Source organism: Cheilinus undulatus, linkage group 1 (assembly GCF_018320785.1).
Source record: "Cheilinus undulatus linkage group 1, ASM1832078v1, whole genome shotgun sequence".
NCBI classification, from domain to species: Eukaryota; Metazoa; Chordata; class Actinopteri; order Labriformes; family Labridae; genus Cheilinus; species Cheilinus undulatus.
In genome coordinates, this window is record NC_054865.1 from 25,994,537 (window position 1) to 26,014,359 (window position 19,823).

Below are 19,823 nucleotides of genomic sequence, written 5' to 3' on the forward strand. Positions count from 1 at the left end.
AGCAGCTGGAGAGATCACAATACCACAGAACTACAAGTTCATGCAGTAATGCACTGGCCCCTTTCCAGGGACTACACCTAGATCTAACCAAGTCTGCTTTGCAATAAAAGGACTTTCCTGTAAATGAATAATTTATGCCAAAACAATTGTCAGCAAGAACAATTAAATGAATGTTTTTGTTAAAAAGCTGTAGAAGCTCTGTTTATTAAGTCTTTGTATTAACATATTTTACAAAATCTAGATTTACAGAAATTATCCATAACTGAACCATTCTTGATTTAGGCACAAAATACAGGAAAGCTCACTTGAAAAAACGTATTTCAGTTTTGATTAAATAAGTAATAGTTATGAAAGAGATCCCATGAGTGAAAATTATATCATGGATAATAACATGTTAAATAACAGCTGAAAAAAGAAAAGGAAAACAAAATATCCATTTTCTTTTATGCATTTTGAAAAAGTGAAATCTGAAATCTAAATCCTTTTTTCTTACAACAGCCCCAAACAGTTTGAGCAATAAAATAAACATAAAGATCACAACACTTCAGCTTTTAGTGAAAGTTTGTGGGCTGCTCTTTGGGAGGCAGTGGGAGGAAACAAAAGCACTTTTGTCTACAGGATTCATGCGCATTTCAACCTAACTGTCCTAGAACAGAAAAATTCCAGTCTCCATATTTTGTATACAGAGATCTGTCTCAAACAGCTACGTATGCAGTGAACTTTGACAGCACCACATTTGTTTGAAGGGTCTGGGGTCTGTGAGAATACTGCATGAATTATTTGAATATCTTTGGGGATAGGATGATTACACTCATCACTGGTATGATTATGAATTAGCAATCCTCAATGTTAATAAACAAAGGCCAGACAAATCAAGCACCTTCAATCCTTAATAAGGAAGGCTTTCAGTTTTTCAGGCCTTGGATATTTAGAATTGTTAAGCTGAAGGCAACTAAGTTTGTTCTTGTACCTTGAAAATGTTTTACATTCACAGTAACACATCTTCAAATTCCTTATCACAAATCTAGCTGCTGTACTCTTAACATTTCAACATAACCCAAAAACTCAAACATTATGGGTCAATATCAGACAGGCCGAGGAGCTCCTTAAAATACTGTTTAACAAAGTGGAAAATAATACTTCTTCAAGCAAAAACGACAAGTAAAAGAGGGTTGTTAAAGACAGACTGAGAGGATGACACTTGCTGTACATGTACAAAATGTAATACATCCTCTTTTGCCTATCCATCAGAGGGGGGCAGAATAAGAAAACATGGTATGACATGTCCCCACTTATAAAAAAACAAAATGCAAACTGTAATGGGTGATATAACACACTGAATACAGAAAAACCCATAAGGGTCCAAAACACTTTGTTTTGCAGCATTACTTTGATATAAACATTCATATTTGACAGAAGGGCTGGACAATACTAAAGTGACATTCTCTTACTCCAAAGTAAGACATAAAAACCTGTTAATTTGTCTACATGTAATTCACAGTTGAAACTTGTAAAATAACACAGATACAGACCCTATGAGTTTCTTCATCCAAAATATGTAGCTTTCCCAACATCATGATAAAAGGAAAAAAAGACCCCCAAAACTTTACCTAGTACTGAGACCTTCAAAGCCCTCTCTTAAAAAATTCTTCTGAATGCAAAGCATGCATTTCTATAAGCCAATTCCAATAATGGCAGATATCAACTCCCCACTGAAGCTGGTGGTTGCAATGTGTGGCACATGAATAAAGGGTAACGCAACCGTGCATTTCTTGACTTTTCCCCAACAATTTACATAATGCTCCAAATACTCCACTACCAATGCCATTCACAGTAGTCCCACTTAATTTAGGCAGCCCAAAACAGTCCAAAGGCCATGTTTGCTATGCTTTTTTATATTTTCTTTTTAGTGCTGATGACCACTGACTGTACACCAAATGGAAGAAGGGGCGTTGGGCAAATAGCTCTGTTAGCGCCTCTTGAGATAATGATTCTCCTGCTGAAGCCCAGCTGTGTCTCAGGGTGCTGGATCTTGTTGATTTTGCATGCGTCTCTCTGCAGCTGCCGCCATGGTTCTACGCCTCAGCACAGTCATGTCCAATTCAGGAGCAATGTCCCCCTCCAGTCGAGGCAAATCCTCATCCTGGTCCTCTGGACTCTTATTCAGATATTTCCTACAAGGAGAAATAAACAATATGTAAATCATGAACATACAAGAGAATGGGGATAAGAAAAACCACCAGGAAACTCGACCAACAGTGGTATCATAATTTTCTTAAAAAAAAAAAAAAAAAAAAAAAAAAAAAAAAAGCTGTCATGTGGCACAGACTACTTACTAGTTACAACTCAGCCTTTGAGCTTTTCTGACAGCCAAGCAAAAAAGACCTTTAAACACTTATTTGTTCAGCCCTGGCTCAAAGACTGGTCTTTGTGTGGACAGGTCTATTTTATGCAAACAAAGATGAGCAAAATCCATTTAGTGTGGTAACACTCCAGGTCAAAAAACTGCTTTTAAAAAAGAGCTACAATCAAGTGTGCTAACCTGCGTGCTTGCTGAATCATCTCCTCTTTTCTCTGCTTTAACATTTTCTGCCTCTCCTCAGCTGATTTAGAGAAGCGACCTCCTCTGACCTCCATGTTGTCTGGCTCGCCCAGGCCCTGCTGGTCTGCTCCACTGGGCCCTGCCTGCTCATCCGCTGAAGGGTTCACCTGAATAGGGGCCCGTTCAATTGCCTAAAGAGGGAATGTGAAGAGATTGTTGTATTAACCTTCAAGACCAGCCACAGGCAAGTAACTGGTGTAAAAAAGAGGCACTGGGATAGGGAAAGGCTGACAGTTCAGTCAAAGCAGGTAGTTCTTTCAGAAGAGTAAAATAGCAATAATATCAACTTCCAAATTGACTTGAATACCTGTGTGGGGAAGGGCACCTGGATGCGTCCCTCCAGGATGTTATCAGTGGTGACCTCCACTGAGCGGGTCAGCTGCAGGTCCTGCATTACCAGGTAGGATGGCACCTGAGGGAACATCTCCTGAACCTGATGGGCCTGATGACAACAAGGTACACCAAGAGCACAGAGAGAAAGAGAAATGGATTGAAAATTGTTGGATAAACAGAGAAAGAGACACAAGTACGTGGCGACTGAGTTTCAATTTCAGTTATGATTTTGGCCTTACAGGATCATGAAAAGTTGATAACAAGATCAGTGAGCTTACAGATTTGATGTGGCGTATGCTGTATTTTTGTTTGGTCGAAAGGTTCTGTCATGTGTGGTAAAAAAATCACATCCTCCCTACCTCTACAAACCAGCATGTGCTCTCCCCCTTCGCCTAACACATCTTTTCACTTTAAGTTAAGTGAAGAGCAGAGATGAGGGAGCTCCTTCATATATTCAGGTTAGTTTGAAAAGCAAGAGAAAGATTAAGATGATGATAAAGGCTAAAAATGGTAAAATAACCTCCGTCATTTGAAACCACTTTGGTTTTAAAGAGTCAGACATGGAAGAATGTAAAATAACTTGCAGGGTTTATTGCAGTTTCCGCTTAACCTTAAGGCAACACAACAGATTTATTTCATCATTTGAAATTCAGTCACAAAGTGGTACAGGCAGTGTGATCTTATTATCAATTAAAATAATAAAGATTTTAATTTTTTCCATAACTGAGCAGTCCTAAGAGGCACGACCCAATAGTGTATGCTTTACATCTTTTCTGGCAAAACAGACATTCTGCCAGGTCACGTGACTTTTTTTTACTTAGTAGTCAAATTATTTAAACATTTTATTGCCAGGAATCTGGCAAAAACATCTGAATGACAATAGTACTTTAAATATTATAAGATTTTATATGCTGATATTTACAAATTAATTTTGGCTGAAACAGACATCAATACCAATTTTCAAATGTAGTTCAGACTTAAAACTTCAGTCCTTAAAACATAAAGTTTAAGAATTAACAAAGTTAAGTCCTTAAAACAGACTTCAAAGTGTTAGGAAATGTGATGAATTAAGAAAAAGACGTCAACTGACAAAGATTTGTTGATGCAGCCTAAATCTCCATTTACTTATTTGTTCATACTGCCAATATTTACAGCCTATATAGACAGATTTATAGTCAAAATATGGGTTGTAAATATCAGCAGAAATATTCATATCTGCCCATACCGATATCATACTGAAAATATCATGGATCCCTAGTTTCATCCTCTATAAAATCAACAAAAGGTTAACAGGGACTCACCATGGCCATTAGCTGGGAGTTGTTGGCTTGTGCCATACCCAAGATGTTGGTGGTGTGCATCACTTCCACTGAGAAACTGGGCAACCAGCTTGCAATGCGGGACCCTGTTAAAGATTGTTTTATGATTACTCTTACACATACACTATATGATGTAGCTTTACACCACAATAAGCAGCCTTCTCCTATAGACTCACCATCAAAGTGGAAGAAGTGATTGTGTTGGTTGATATGTGGTCTAGCATCTGCTGCAGCTCCAACTGGGCCAACATTGTCTTCCACACCCTGCTGCTGGCCTCTCGCCTGGCCCCCGTCTCCATTAATGTTCAGTGATTTCCTACATGTTGGACATGATGTGTCCTGCTCCAGCCATGAGCGCAAACAAGAGCTGGAATCAAGGAGATACAACATTTACACATTTCTGCTGCTTTTCTTGGTATAAAGCTTCACAGTCAAAGCTCAAAGTAAGACTACAGCAGCTTAGCTTTAGGTCACTTTTACTGATACAGGTGTCTTTTAAAGACAGCAAAATATTCCCCTGTAAAGAAAATCTTCATCAAATGAACTACTCTATTGACACGTTTACAGCAGAAATACCTTATTCAAGACTAAAGAGGACAGTACAGCGAAGAACAGAACAATAGAGACTGGTATATCCCTTTTCAATACTGTGAAGCCCCAGGTGTTTGGTAACAGTCAAACAGTTAATTCATGGACAAAATACTGTATAAACGCAACATCTGCTGATTGAGAGGCCATATTTACTTGTGGAAAAGATGGCCACAGGGTAGTTTACGTGCTGTCAGCATAGAATCCCAGCAGATGGCACAGTCATCATCATTAGCTGCCAGCTCCTCTGCGGTAGCAACAGCAAATCTGCATAGATAAAATTTTACAGAAGGTACCAAATGTTATTGAAACTATAAATAAATAATATAAATACAAATACAAGCTTTGAAATAAAAGATCTTCAAAACTATAATTTTGAAAAGGAAAAAAATTTAATCAAAACATTTTCACACCTGGCCTCCATGTTGTTGATGACACGAAGGTAATTCTTGTGTCTGCGTACACGGCGCTGAACCTCATGGAAGAGATACCGTAGCTGCATGAAAATAACCAAGCTTGCCATGGACAGCCAGATGTTGCCAAAAAGCTGATGAGAAGTAAACCAGTTAGGGACAAGGGGAGCAAACAAATACACAGAAAAATTATACTGCCATTCTCCATGGGCTTTACCAGCATATGGATATGGTGTACAAGGTCTAGGAAGAGCATCGCCAGCTCCATGATGAAGTCTGTGTAGTAGACATACGTTCCCTTACTCTCCCAGGTGCCTGGATGGTTCAGATCCCAAAGATGAATGGAGTATCTGCAAGGGACCATACATGACAGCTCATTCAAGACATAGAAATCCAGATAACAATTTATAGGTGTTATTGGTGGATCTAAAGACTTGTTTAATTTAAAACTATTAAATGTCCCTATTTACAAAAAAACTGAGCCAAATAATTTGATTCATACTGAAGTATTAAACAGCGGAAATTGGGTTGCAGGTTCCACAGAACAAGTTTAAGCCCAAGAGACAACACAAGACTTTGAAAACAACCTTTTGCTGCCAAGCCACAGAAATAGTCTTGACTGCAGCTACCAAGTTTAAATATATGACTAAAGCTTCTGTATCTGCTAAGAGTTGTTCCTACTGCTTGTGTAATAATATCCACCCTCCTTGGGACAAAGACGCCTTTCACACTGGTGCAAATGTAACTTTAGTCCCTGGATCTAAATCTGAACCAGCAATGTCATCAAGACTGCTGCAGATTGTGCATGTGAAGGGAGGCTTTACAGGGACTTACCGCATGATGACATGCCCGGTGCGTACTGTCACCAGCAGACACTGAAGACAGAAGTAAAAAAGGAAAAAATGTTATTATTGTTTGCTACTTCCCATTATAGAAATATTCCAAATATAAATATACATGTGTTCTAAATAAACTGATGTCTGAAAAAAATGGGAAAGGTTTGTTTACATGTCCTGCGCTTTAAATTGTGTAGATATGACTGTATTTGCATGACTTAAAGGCTGAACCTCTCTTTTTTATGAATATAATCCTTTATAAGTAGTATAGATATTCCATTTTTAACAGTGGACCTGATGACTTGATTTCTTATCAAAAAGGGATAGCTGTAATCAAAAACCTCAGAGATGTTTCCAAGGCTTGAGTAATCAATGATCGAGAGCCAGCAGGCATAACACTGAGGTCACAGCACAGTGTTGTAAACATAAATGAATGGCAACCCTTCTAATGGTACCGACCTGAACTCTGCTTTTTATGTAACACTGTCTGCTATAAAAGGTTTGAAAAAGTATCCTGGTAGCAAAAAAAGAAAAACCTAAAACTCATTACTGATTAACCAAACCCTTCTTAAGATGCAAGTAAGCCAATAAGACTATAAATCTCTAGAAATACATGAGCATCAGCATAAATTACTCGTGCAAATCAAATCAAAATGCCTCTTCACACAGTGGGCTTCCATTTCCATATAGCGGTGGCTACAGGTTCTCACCTCTGCTGCCATAAATGAGAGAGTGTGCATGCCATGGGAAGCTCCCAGCAGACCACAGACCACAGCCAGGCCGCAGCAGTCCAACAGCAGCGAGACAAGCAGGCAGAGCACTCGTACATGGCTGTTCATGGGGGTGGATGGAGAAAAAGAAAGCTGTGGGAAATAAAATGTGCATCATTAGTGGATTGTGCCCTTCTCATATCAGAGCTTTTTCTTTTCTCCTTCAAGAGCTAGTACCGATAAATGCCTGTCATCATGCAGAACATTTTAGTCTGGCACCTGAAAAATATGACAAAAAACTTGAATATCCCTTAAACATTCAACTGTTGATATCAAACAGCTTCAAAGAAAAAAACAGCATTCATAAGGAAATACCATCATTGAATACATGGGCGACAACAAAGAATAGCTTAAGTTTTGCACACACACACTACACACATATAAAATACAATAATAACAAAAAAAGTTTAAAACACTATCTGCATTAGTATGCTACTAAAACAGTTACCAGGAGTAAAATGTACTTGAATCTTGTCCTTTAAAATTCAGAACAACAAAAGTCTGCACACAACCACCTAAGTATTTGTTCAGGTGAAACCATACTATGTACTGAAAGTTTTCATTTGCTAGTGTGCAATGTAGACATTAAGACGTGATACCAATACAGAATTAAATGGTTTATAATATAAAACTGATTTTCAATATTTATAGCACCAAGCACCCCAAGTTTTTCACAGCACACTGACAACCATCTTTTTACATACATCTTCAGCAGTTTTGACCTACATGTTTGTTCATAAACCCAAAGCTAGAACCCACTACAAAGGGAGACAGCAAGGAAGACAGGTGGGCTTAAACCAACTGACAGACTTCAACTTAAAATATAAGTTTAAAACAGGAGCTACAGTCAGTGATGAGAGTCAGAAACAAAGGCATACAGTAATACGAACACAGAGACCCTCAAAACACAGGACATTCACACAGAGCACTGTAAGAACTAATGACCCTCTCCTATGCTAAGCCAGCCTGCATTACAACACCAACTACATACCAACTTAATGCCCGTTTTAAATTTCATTGCTTGCATGGAGCAGCTTAAATCTGATATTTTGTTTACCCCAACAGGCAGAGGACTATCTGATATAGGGACATGTCAATGTTGTGACTGAAACTGTATCAGTAGAACTAACAAGCCAGTATGAGGAACTATAAATAGGGCCAGAACCAAAAGGAGCACAGTTGCTTTTAGACTTCTGGGAAGACTCATCTTTCCATTGTAAACTTTAAAAGCACATAATTTAAATGTCTTTAGAATTAGAGCTTTTTGAGAACTTGTTTTGATGCTCTTCCATATGAAGAAACAAGACAGCAACAAATAACGCAGGGTAAGGCCCTGGTTTAATGAGGGATATTCTGTCCCATCAAGTATAAACATACAATTTCTCACGGCAATGAAACAGGAAATTAATTCTAGCTACATCTGGGTCAACTCTACAGATCCCTATAATACCGTACTGTTTTTTTCCAGTGTATGTATCCAGATATGAGTTGTAGTTTTAACACTTAAAAAATGCGTTAAATTCACCATGAAATGGTCTTCCTGTTTATTTTTTATAAATTCAGTAGCTTTTACAAAATGCATCAGAAGCCTAAAATGCTCCAAATATGCTGGTATCAAATACGACCTGAAAAATATGACCTGTGAAAGTTTGTAAACTACCAGCTTGTGTGATCACAAAATGGCTAGGTGAACATCAACAATTTCATTCTTTTTTCGCAGTTTTAAGAGGAACATCTTTGAGAAAATTTTGATGAACTTGAAGAACAAAAGCAGATTCATGTAAAAACAAATATTGTGATTACTGGACTGCTTCACATAGTCTCATCTTTAATCTTGCTTTATTGTAGTTTAGAAGAAGAAAAGAAGTGTATCTAAAGTTAAAACTTACATATTCAAATCTGTCTTTGCAGAGTTGCACCATGAGATGGAGAAAAACCAGGGCAGAGAACCACAAACACCACATGACCACCTCCTCCACAGTCTGCACATTCAACACGCCAAAGATGAAAATAAACTTGTAGAAGATGAAGTTCCAGAATTTATCCTTTAAATGCTGGGGACCAAAAACAAAGGTAATTAAATTCAAAATTAGGGGTAAATAACTTGAGGCCCAACATTTTCTTCATTTCAACACAAGTAAACACAGACTCACCTGCTTCTCGCTGACTCTCAGTGGGCCAAAGACCACATATTGAATCATTTTAGCTACGAGCATCAAAGAGCAGCAGAAAGTGTTGACTAAGACCTGGTTAAAAAAAAAAAAAAAAAAAAAAAAACAGAGTAAAGGGACACTTAATCTTTGACAGGATGCCATCTTGTGAGGTACTGCAAAGTCCTTAACTGGTTGACACTTACCCATACAAAAAGACTGTCTGTGACAAGGTACCACAAGACTGTGGTTGCCAGTTCTGTGTTACTGATTTCATTATTTATGTGTTCAAGGTCTACATCAGTAGGAGCTGGTGTTTCCTCGGTTTCCAAGGCCCCAAACCCCGGGTCTGTCACAGTGGTGTAGGCACTGAAGATGCTGCCAGCAAGCAAAGCCACACTCAGTGCCGTGTAGGTCTGCAGGCTGGGCCAAGGAAACCTCTCCAAAAACAGCAGAGGCATTGCAGTTTATATTGTCCACTTCTCAGCTTGTTAAAAATGTGTTTGTTCCGATCCAAGAACTCAAACAACCTGTGAGAGTAGAAGTAGGTTAGCAGGCGTTGAAAATCTATCCCAAACTGACGCTGAAACTAAACATTAGCTTCTGTGTATAACATAGGAAGAAAGTGTAAAGATGCGACCATGACTTCAAAAGTAAATAAATCACACATTCAATAAAAGTTACAGATTGCCTCCATAGTAAAGAGAAAAAAAAACAAACGAAAGCTAACGACCTAACCAAGTAGGTTAGCTAAACTACTATCAGTACTGAAGCAAGGCTAACTTCACCTTACCTCACAATGGGAACATACGGTTTTTAATTTAGACTGGCATTATTAAAGACTAAAAGCTCTGACTAAACAATAAAACCACACGATTATCGTGAGGAAGTGGGGAAAGAAAAACAAATACTACACGTATAGTAGTGCTAATGCTATTAGCAGTTCACGCCCCTAACGTTAGCAGTTTACCTGGCTAACGTTAGGTAACCAAATACGAGCCTACTTGTTCTGTATTGAAAGCTACGTAGCTAGCTACAGTTAGCAAGCCCAGGGCATCGATTCACATCAAATCACTACTTACAGTTTCACACAAGACTTGTGGAAAAGTATTTACAACGTCCTTTGTTGCATCCGGTGTGATACTTTTAACTTAGCTGCGCTAACAACGTCGTAGTTGTCAACAGCGTCATGTTTACTTCGTCGAGCAGGCAGCTAGTCGAGGGAGAAGCTGCTTCGTCTTCTTCTACGCCTTCTTTGAGGTCTTATTTTTTTCTTCATTACCGCCATCTTCTGGAGCTATCAAACTTCTACACTCTGATGTTTAGTTTACAGTCTTTTGCCGTGGTCTTTTACTTTACCTCGAGCTGCCACTTTCTACTTTTATTTCCCATCCATCATTATCTTATGAAGCCCTTTGAGCTGCGTGCTTTTATTTCGCCAGTGAAACGTGCTGTTAGTGTTTTTAAGAGTAGAGCCACTAATTACTCAATTTACCGTAAATGGGAAGTATTATCCTGTACTTTTTAGCTGAAGTAGTAGTAGAAATCAGTAATTTTACTTCTGCTTTAAGAGGGGGTATTATACTTTTCCGATTTTTAAAACATAAAGTCACAATGTTGGGTGTCCATACTCCATGTATGCAAATTTTCAAACCGCAAGATAAATGTATGTGGCAGTAATCTTGGAATTAGGGTTAGTGTAGACTGTGAACTGATGAAAACGGTTCGTTGGGAATCTCTCCGAGATCTTCCCGAGACGAGATTTCGATGAAGCGAACTGATGAGGTCATCGCAATAGGGTCTCCTGACTGGTTCATTCGTGCTGCTGGCAAAGCGGAACAGACCGCCTTCACAAGGCCTTTTAGCCATTTAGTAACACAGTAATTAAACACTTACCAAACATTTACATCCTGCTCTATCCTTCGCTGCTACTGGTTTTCTTCCCTCTCTCTTTCTCCAAACTATCAGGATCAGACTCCGGGTCTAACACATACGGACGTAATCAAAATTCGCCATCTTTTACTCAGTCGGACCAGGCCATTCAAAGTTTACAAGTAGCCACAAACATAGCCACATTGGAGGGGCGGGCACAAAACACTGAGTCCTGCTTCCCATAGATATGGATACTCTTGATATCCATGCTGCCACCGGCCAGCCTCCGGAAAATCGGCCAATCGGAGGAAAGCAGGTTCGGGGGTGGGGGGGACAGCAGCGAAAACAAAGCGTTTCAGACGGAGGTTAAAATAAGGGTTTTCAGGACACCAGTGTGAGAACCATGAGGAGTTTTTTGAGCTGTAAACCATGTAAAGCTACTACGTGGGTATCAGGGAGATGGTGAAAAGCCTTGAAAAAAGGCATAATACCCCCTCTTTAAGTAAGTTTTACCCAGAGTAATGGTACTTTTACTTGAGTGCAGTCACCTTGCATTTTTTCTATTTTTTTTTTTTTTACCAAACAGTAGCACAAAGCGAGGAAATGATTCCACATCACATCCCAAAACAGCTGTTGGACTCAGTAAAAACTGGAGTGAACTCTGAGTGAAGTTATTGACTGAGTTAGCGTTAGAGTTGTCTTTCTGCTTAGTTCTTGCCAGAGGAGTACCACCTTGCCAAAGATTTTCAAGAGTAACTTTAGCTCCGTCATATTGTAAAATATCTAACACTAAACAGATAAATTTAGACACTTTTATAGTATTGAATTGATCTCTATATGAGTTTACCACTCTCAGTTTTGCTGTGTATTTACCTTTATGATAGAGGTGTGACCATGAACAACCTAGTTGGTGATCTGTTCTCTTGTTCTTGCCGATAAAGAAAGACCAGTATCTACCCAGTATTCAAAGTAAACTTTAATCATGCTTTTTACTTTTACTTGAGTAGTTTTATAAACCAGTACTTTTACTTAGTACATTTAGTACATTTTAACCAGAGTAACTGTACTTTTTCATTTTAATTACAGTAGTCATGTACTATTCCACCTCTGCCCAGATGTTGTACTCTGTATCAGCACTCATGAGTACCTCTTGACCAGTCAGAGTTGGATCTGACTGTTTCAGAAGTTAGATTATAGGAGTCATTTTATAGGAGACATACTAAACACTGCTCTGTCTGTATCAGTTCTGCCCATATCAATACAGGACAGGGTAAGGTAATAATTAACTCCATAAATGGTTCCTATCCATGCAGTAGATAGAACTGACAGCGTCCAAAGTTAAGGTGTGTGGGAGCATGTTTTTCTGGAGTGTGGGAGTATTATGATACTATCTTTACTTTTATTTAGTACATTAGTAAAAATTCAATCATTTATCTGAAACATGTATGGGACTAATGCTTATACTCCTTTCAGCTCATGTGTACTGTTGCATTAGACAGTCCATCACTTTTTTTCCTTTTTAATTAATGATACATTTCTTCATTACTGGTGGTTTTTGGTATTTTCAGTGAATATGGCAGCCTGTGGCAAGAAAAAGGCATATGTTTTGAGAAAGAAAGACAAGACTACAGTTTCATCATGACTTTTACTCAGCAGGTACAGTCTCTTGATACATTTTAATGTGTTTATTTATCATAAAGAAAAAAACAGTAAAACAGTTTGTCACTGACAGTCTTGAGCTACGGTTATAATTAACAAAATTCTGGATGTCAACATTCACAAAACTACAAAAGTAGGGCCAGACTTCTTAGGAAATAGGACATTTGAGGTCAGACATTTCTTCTGTAAAAAGGAAGCATGAAGATTGTTGACATTTCTTTGTCATGCAAACATGCAACATATAGATTCTTCAAATGTTACAAAGTGGCGTGTAAAACCAGAACAGAAACCAAAAGTATGATGACTAAGAAGTGGACCGGTTGTCTATAGTGCATTTACCTTGTGTCTTACTTGACCTATGATCACGTCTAGAGTCGTCCAAAGTCACGACTCTAATTGTCTTGTTAGAAACCTATGAGGGAAGTGAAAACCGGCTTGTGCAGTGCTGTTATACTTCTTAAACAGACTCCACGGTCAGCACACACTCACAATGATCAGCTCAACAGAGCAGTCTTCATTGGACATAATGTTCTCTGATGGATTTGAAAGTGGGACAGCTGTGGCTTGTGTGATCCTGGGCCTGTCTTTCCTGGTAGGAGCTCCAGGGAACCTGCTGGTGATCTGGACTATCCTGAGATACATCAAGCAGCGTTCCCACACCGTGGTGCTTATCCTGCACCTGGCTGTTGCTGACCTGCTGGTTCTCATCACCCTCCCTCTGTGGATCTACTCCCTGGTACAATCTTGGGTGTTTGGAGAGGTTCTCTGCAAGGCAATTGTTTATGTTGTTCATGTATGCATGTTCAGCAGCATCTTCTTTATCACCCTGATGAGTGTGGAGCGCTATTTAGCCATCTGTCATCCATTTGCTATGATGCGCTGGAAGATCAAGAGTGTGACAAATGGATGTATTTTACTTTTGTGGATTCTCGCTATGTTTCTAGGAGGGACCTCTTTACTGACCAGCCCTGGAAATGATGGAGCGGAGCCGTGTTTCCTCAAAGAATTCAGCTCTGACACTCAAGTAATCGTCTTGTTTTGTCTGCAGACCATCGTAGGCTTTGTAGTGCCTTTTATCATTCTGAGCATCAGTTACTGTCTAGTAGCTGCCCAGCTCAGGAAAATGAGCTTCAACTCCAGACAGAAATCCATGCGCCTTGTGCACTCTGTGGTGATAGCTTTTATTCTGTGCTGGTTGCCTTACCATGTCATCAATATCATTGATCTGTCCTGCATCTTTAGGTCAGACACAGAGCCTGGCTGTGTGCCAGAGGGACTGGTTTTTAGCTCAGGAGCCCTCGTTTTCATCAGCAGCTCAGTAAATCCTGTGTTATACGCCTTCTTCGCAAAGAACTTACAAGGAGGTCTTGAGGAGTCCCGACTGGTCCGCCTGTTCCAGGAAATGGTCACTCACACCACTAGACTCAGGGAGTTGGTAGTACAACATCAGAGTAGCCAGAGGGCAGTAGATACCCAGATAGAGCTGATGTCTAACTCTGTGTGAAGTATCACTGAAACCATGACGATGGGAGGATATGACAATTGTCTATAGCAGTTTCTTAAAGGACTGAACTTAATCCAGAGGGACCATGTGATGAACAAAGAAGGCCAAAAAAAAAAAAAGTAGCCTGGCATAGTAATTGTCATTCATATCAACCTCACAGTTTCCTGGAAGTGCAATACAAAATTACAAATTCTAGAAAACACTTTTACAACGCTTGAAACAAATATACATTTACCAAAACTTTTTTTAATTACATAAAACAGATTGACATTAGCAAAACACTTTTACAAATGACAACACAAATTAACATTTAACAAAGCAAATGTACAAAAACTCCAACACAAAATTACCAAAAATTGCAACACATTTACAGAAAATATTTTTACATTTCATAAAAACATCAAAAGATAAATAACATTAGATAAAATACTAATTTACATTCTACAAAACAAATTTACACAAAAAAGAAACTGAGACAAATTTACAAGTTTCAGAAGATTTTTACAATTTCTGAAACAAATTTACAAACAACTATATCTTACAGAAAGTGAATGTACCAAGTGCGGTAAGTCACCAAAGTTTCAAGTTTTGTAAAAGTGTTTCAGACTTTGCAATTTTGTATAGGACTCATAAATTTGTTTTAAGTTTTGTAAAGTATTTATGACTTTGAAATTTTGTGTCAGACTTTGTAAATTTGTTGCAAGTTTTGTAAAAGTGTTTCAGACTCTTTTTTGTATTGGACTTTTTAAATTTTGTTTCATATTATGTTAAAGTGTTTCAGACTTTGTGACTTTAGATTGGACTTCGTACGTTTTTTTGTAAACATTACTTTTCTGTCATTTGTAAAAGTGTTCTGCTAATGTAAATTTGTTTTTTGAAATTTAACAATGTTTTGGTAATGTTAGTGTGTTTCAAGCTTTGCAAAAGGGTTTCAGGGTCAGGGTACCAAAGTATAATTTATTTTGAAAGGGCATTTGACTGTAAGATCAAGAAAATGGCCAGCTTCATGAATTATACTGGTACCCTGACCCTTTGGTTATCTTTATATTAACTTTTGACCCCTTTTGTTAGTGTTCAGCTACTAGGCTGTTACTGTTCATGTGATACCATTTTAAGACAGAGAAATGGTAACTTAAGTCTACATGCATATAAGCTTCTTTGGTACATTTATAAGTCTGACAGAAGAAAAGTGCCCTACCTTTCTTGTCTCAGAGTGGATGACAGCAGTTAGCAGTTGACCAAGCTACCTGCTAGAACAACAACAAGCTAGCATTAGCCTGCTGTTTGACTGTCTTACCTGATACAAAGCAAAACTTTATTCTTAAGTAAAGTGTTACTGTCAGTAAACACCTTTGGCTCATTTATTTTAGCCTTGAAGAAAACATTGGAGCTTTCCTTTTTAGTGGTAAGTAGTAGCTAGACAAATGCTTTCAACAGTAGCCAATGCTAACAAATATGCTGTCCCTTGGTGGAAATTTCTCGAGATTACTCCATCGTTTGTCCATTCAGTCACTAATTGATTTGGAGGCAGTTTGCTATTTTTCTGGCTTCCATACTTTTGACCCACTTGCAACATGAAACACAGCAGTATGAATAATTAGCTTCCTATTCAAGAATGAACTGGAGAAAAATGGTTGCTAATTTAATATGCCGAGTCATTAAGTTTGAAATCTATCATTCATATATATTTATATATATCATTGTTCCTGATCTGAATAAAAATATTGATTTGCTCAATTATTGTAGCTTTTAGTTGACCAGCTGGACTTTATACCTCTTACAGGAAAATATCTCTGAGGTGGAGAGACTGAGATCATTTCTTTTCTGAAATTATTTCTTCCAACTAATTTTAATTGTTTTTCGAAATCACTTTGACCACAATTTCTTTTAATACCCTGATTCGTGACCTCATGACGCATGCATGAGTCACTGCGCTGTTTCTCTAATAGCCCTGTGAGGAAACCCCTTTCCTGTCCTGTCTATTCTTATAGGGAAGTGAAGAGTTGCTTGAGCAGCAGTTTGTTTCTCTTTTTCAGACACCACCATCAGCACATACACACTTGCACCATGAACCTCTCCCTTGAGCTGTCCTCCACAGAGGAAATGGCTCCAGAGGAGTTTAAAGGTGGGACAGCTGTGGCTTGTGTGATCCTGGGCCTGTCCTTCCTCGTAGGAGCTCCAGGGAACCTGCTGGTGATTTGGACTATCCTGAGACATGTCAAGAAGCGATCTCACACCGTGGTGCTCATCCTGCACCTGGCTGTTGCTGATCTGCTGGTCCTCATCACCCTCCCTCTGTGGATCTACTCCCTGGCAAACTACTGGGTGTTTGGAGAAGCCTGGTGTAAAGCCATTGTGTTCGTGATCAACGCCTGTATGTACAGTAGTGTTTTCCTCATCACCCTCATGAGTGTAGAGCGCTTTCTGGCTGTGCGTTATCCCTTTGCCTCAGCTGGCTGGAAGCAGAAAAAGGCTCTGAACAAGGTTCTGCTGGCTCTGTGGACTGCAGCTTTCTTGTTCAGCATTCCTATCATCCCGACTCAAGTGGTAGATAAGGATTCAGATGAGGAGCACTGTCTGTACCGGCTTTACACTTCTGTGACCCAGGAGCTGGTGTGTGTGCTGCTGGAGACGCTGGTGGGCTACGTAATACCCCTCACAATCCTGGTGGTCTGCTATGGCTGCCTTTGCAGCCGAATCACTCAGATGACCTTCAAGTCCAAGCGCAAGTCCACTGTCCTGATTGCTAGCGTGGTGGTGGTGTTTGCCATCTGTTGGACACCTCATCACATAGGAAATATCCTATCACTCATCATCCTAGCCATGGGAGGCAACTTCCCCGATGCAGCCACTAACCTGGAGGATGCCAGGACAACCATGACCTTCATTGCTGGGGCCATGGCCTTCATCAGCAGCACCATCAACCCCATCCTGTACATGTTCGCAGCACGCTCCTTTAGGAGTTCCCTGAGAGACACAGGCATCCAGAAGCTCTTCCGCCACATCTCCAGTACCTCCCCAGGTGAGGGCAACAGAGAGTTGTCCTTTGTGTCCAAGAGGCACAGCAACCAGACCAACAGCTCCCAGTGTGTGTCTGCATCAAAAGATCAAATGGACATTTTGGTAAATATGTGTGAAAATCATCCATCCTGATGGTGAAACCTGTCACATTGTTCGTCTCTGGAAAATATAAGTATGTAAATTATCTTTAGAAGTAAACTTTGTCTGGAATGAAAGAGATGAAGATCCAGTGTGATCCAATTGTGCTATTCTGTAAATGAGCTGGTTTATATTTTTCCTCAAGATTACATAGTTTGTGAAGACATATTTAAAATGTATATAATGTATATACATTTCTTAACTACAGTATCATAAACTGTACAATGTATTATTTACACATAAGACTTGTTTCAGCTTTGTCAGATATTTTCACCATGTTTGCTGACAATGCTATTTTGTTAAAGAAAATCTTCCTTAGTGTGGGAACATGATAAATATGGGCTCTCCAGGTTTACATTGGGTTATTCTGTGGTTACATACCACTTCTTGAATTTTACTCTTTTGAAAGAGAGAACATTGCCCTAATCTTGTACTGTATTTTTTTCTTTAGAAAACAGAAACATTTAAGATACAGTCTCAAGATGTGAAGTAAACTAATGACAAAACTTGTGTTCAATTCACCTGATTTTTTTGTCTTTGTCTCTGATATAATAAGGAATTAACAATCATTTTGAATGAATCATCCTCATGGCAAATGAGCTTAAAATTGTCCTGGTGTCCCACTTCAGACAACAGTCAGTACTTCCTCTTCCAGAAAAGATTGCAAAATGAAAAACTGCATGTTTCCCAACAAAAAGAGGAATCGTGTCTGTGTTTGTCACAGTCTCATAAAACTTAAGCCAGCACTTTAAAGTGAGATAATTCAACGTCAGCTTCTCTAGGGATATTACAAAATTAAATCACCAACCAGAAATTTGAAATATATTCTTTCAATAGCAAATTAAGTTTGTGTGTTTTCATGATAATGCAAATTGTGTTGCACCAGCTGCCATGGCTGCCCACAATATTGGCCAGGCCCATAAAAAACCGAGTGAATGACCCCCCCCCCAGTTGTGATCTACTGATGATATCAATGCATGTGTTGAATTGGTGCTAGCGTCCTGGCTAACAGTCACCTCATTTTGGACCTGAAAAGTATTGAACTATTACTGGGTTCTGATGTTGAAATCAATTATTTGTGCTACGTTTGACTGCTTTTCTTCACTTTCCCACCCATTTTTGCTACTTCATGCCCATTTTTCTGCTTTTTGCCCATTTGTGCTACTTTTCAAATTATTTTTGCCCCTTTTCAAAATTATGCAATTAATTACCATTAAAGCTGTCTCAGTTTTTCTGTTTTATTTTCTGTTACCCTGACATTTGTGCACATCATGGCCTATCTTTGGAGTCTAACATTACTTTCCAAATGGTTTAGTTCTGTGCACCCATCCAGACTGTTAACTTTACCAATAAAAAAGTAATACTGTTTTAAGAAAAGGGGGTTGAAAAAGGCCTTATTTGTACTACAGCATTAATAAATAAAATTCATGTTTTGTTGCTTTGATATGAGTGGTTACTATTCAGGTTAAAAATCAATTATTGTCATCACAGTTTAACTTTACAGTGGACTGGGATTTGCAGACTCCACATCCGTCCCCAGTTTGGCTGAGCCCCAGAAAGCTCTCCCTTTTATCCCCCTTATGGGTGGCCTTGCCAGATGCCATTACAGTTGACAGCATGTGTTTCTCAAAGGGGCGTCACCTCAGTGTGGCTATTTCATAATAAATGTATATTTTCATACTATTTGTTTGGGATTTGGGTCATTAATTGAAGGGTTTTATCTGAATGAATGTTATGATTGAATATGTGATTTTCTACCTTTTATTTAACCGTAGTTGTTGAGCCTTATTAGTGAAATTTTACTTCAGATATTACCTCTCTGCACAGCACAGCAGATGCAAATGGAGCTAAGACAAACCAAAAGGCTAAAAGAAAAGAAAATATGCAAAAAAAAAAAAAAAAAAAAAAAAAAGTTTAACTGGTGTATATTTTTTACACGTCTAACCAGGGAATGATCATGTCTGTGGACACTGAGGTTAAAAAGCATCAACAGCATATTTGTTGGAGTGGTTAAAAAAACAAGACTCAGTTAAAAGAACTGGAGTAAATTAGTACATCAATACTTCAGATTATTTCATAGTCATTTGTATGCTGAGTTGACTATGGTAAGATGTCTCACTGAGACATGCACTATAGTATGATTAAACCTACTGTGACAGCACTCGTCACCTCTCTGGAGCCTCTGAACAGTGGTTAGTCAGGATTATTTTAACTGTGACAGTGGAAAATTATAGAGAGCAAAGGGTGCCACAAAAATGTGTCAGACAAGGCAGCACAAGAAAACACAGCTGACCCTGAGACATGCTATACTTTTTCTCAAAGTATGAGGAAGCAGTGCGTATGTGTGAAACAATGTCAGCTGTGAAGTACACGCATATCTAACCTCATGCATAAACATACAGTGTGCCAATACTGGACCCTCATACAGTACCCGTAAAAATAATTACCCCTTAGATTTCTTACCTTTTTGCCGATGTTATAAATTAGTTAATTACATTAAATATTTAATGTCGAGGTGAAAAAAGATTTATACATTGTAATGTCAATTTAACAAAAATATGCAAAGTAACATAAGTGATTGTATTAATATTCACCCACTTTAAAGTGACTGATCTAAT

At 38.7% G+C, this 19,823-nt stretch overlaps 3 protein-coding genes across 4 annotated transcripts; 2 read left to right on the forward strand and 1 right to left on the reverse strand.

Annotated features, from left to right (window-relative positions):
- Positions 1-173: 173 nt before the first annotated feature.
- LOC121510057 (E3 ubiquitin-protein ligase AMFR-like) lies at positions 174-10,258 on the reverse strand. 2 transcript variants are annotated; one of them, XM_041787955.1, is made up of 14 exons: positions 10,094-10,258; positions 9,218-9,541; positions 9,015-9,107; positions 8,751-8,915; positions 6,802-6,954; positions 6,090-6,130; positions 5,473-5,605; positions 5,256-5,389; positions 4,999-5,109; positions 4,431-4,621; positions 4,237-4,340; positions 2,910-3,044; positions 2,543-2,733; positions 174-2,174 (listed from the first exon to the last, which is right to left on the reverse strand). In XM_041787955.1, exons 2-14 carry the CDS (start codon positions 9,470-9,472, stop codon positions 2,018-2,020), a joined length of 1,863 nt encoding a protein of 620 aa, XP_041643889.1. In that variant the 5' UTR covers positions 9,473-9,541; positions 10,094-10,258; the 3' UTR covers positions 174-2,017. The 2 variants fall into 2 exon arrangements, with proteins under 2 accessions (XP_041643889.1, XP_041643880.1); XM_041787946.1 differs by having other exon boundaries at positions 4,237-4,621.
- Positions 10,259-13,032: 2,774 nt separating this feature from the next.
- Positions 13,033-14,046, forward strand: LOC121503428 (leukotriene B4 receptor 1-like). Its single transcript, XM_041777879.1, has one exon. It carries the CDS (start codon positions 13,033-13,035, stop codon positions 14,044-14,046), a length of 1,014 nt encoding a protein of 337 aa, XP_041633813.1.
- A 2,052-nt stretch (positions 14,047-16,098) lies between these two features.
- On the forward strand, positions 16,099-18,767 carry si:dkey-148a17.6 (uncharacterized protein LOC108190685 homolog). The gene has a single exon (XM_041789309.1). It carries the CDS (start codon positions 16,114-16,116, stop codon positions 17,197-17,199), a length of 1,086 nt encoding a protein of 361 aa, XP_041645243.1. The 5' UTR covers positions 16,099-16,113; the 3' UTR covers positions 17,200-18,767.
- Positions 18,768-19,823: the final 1,056 nt, after the last annotated feature.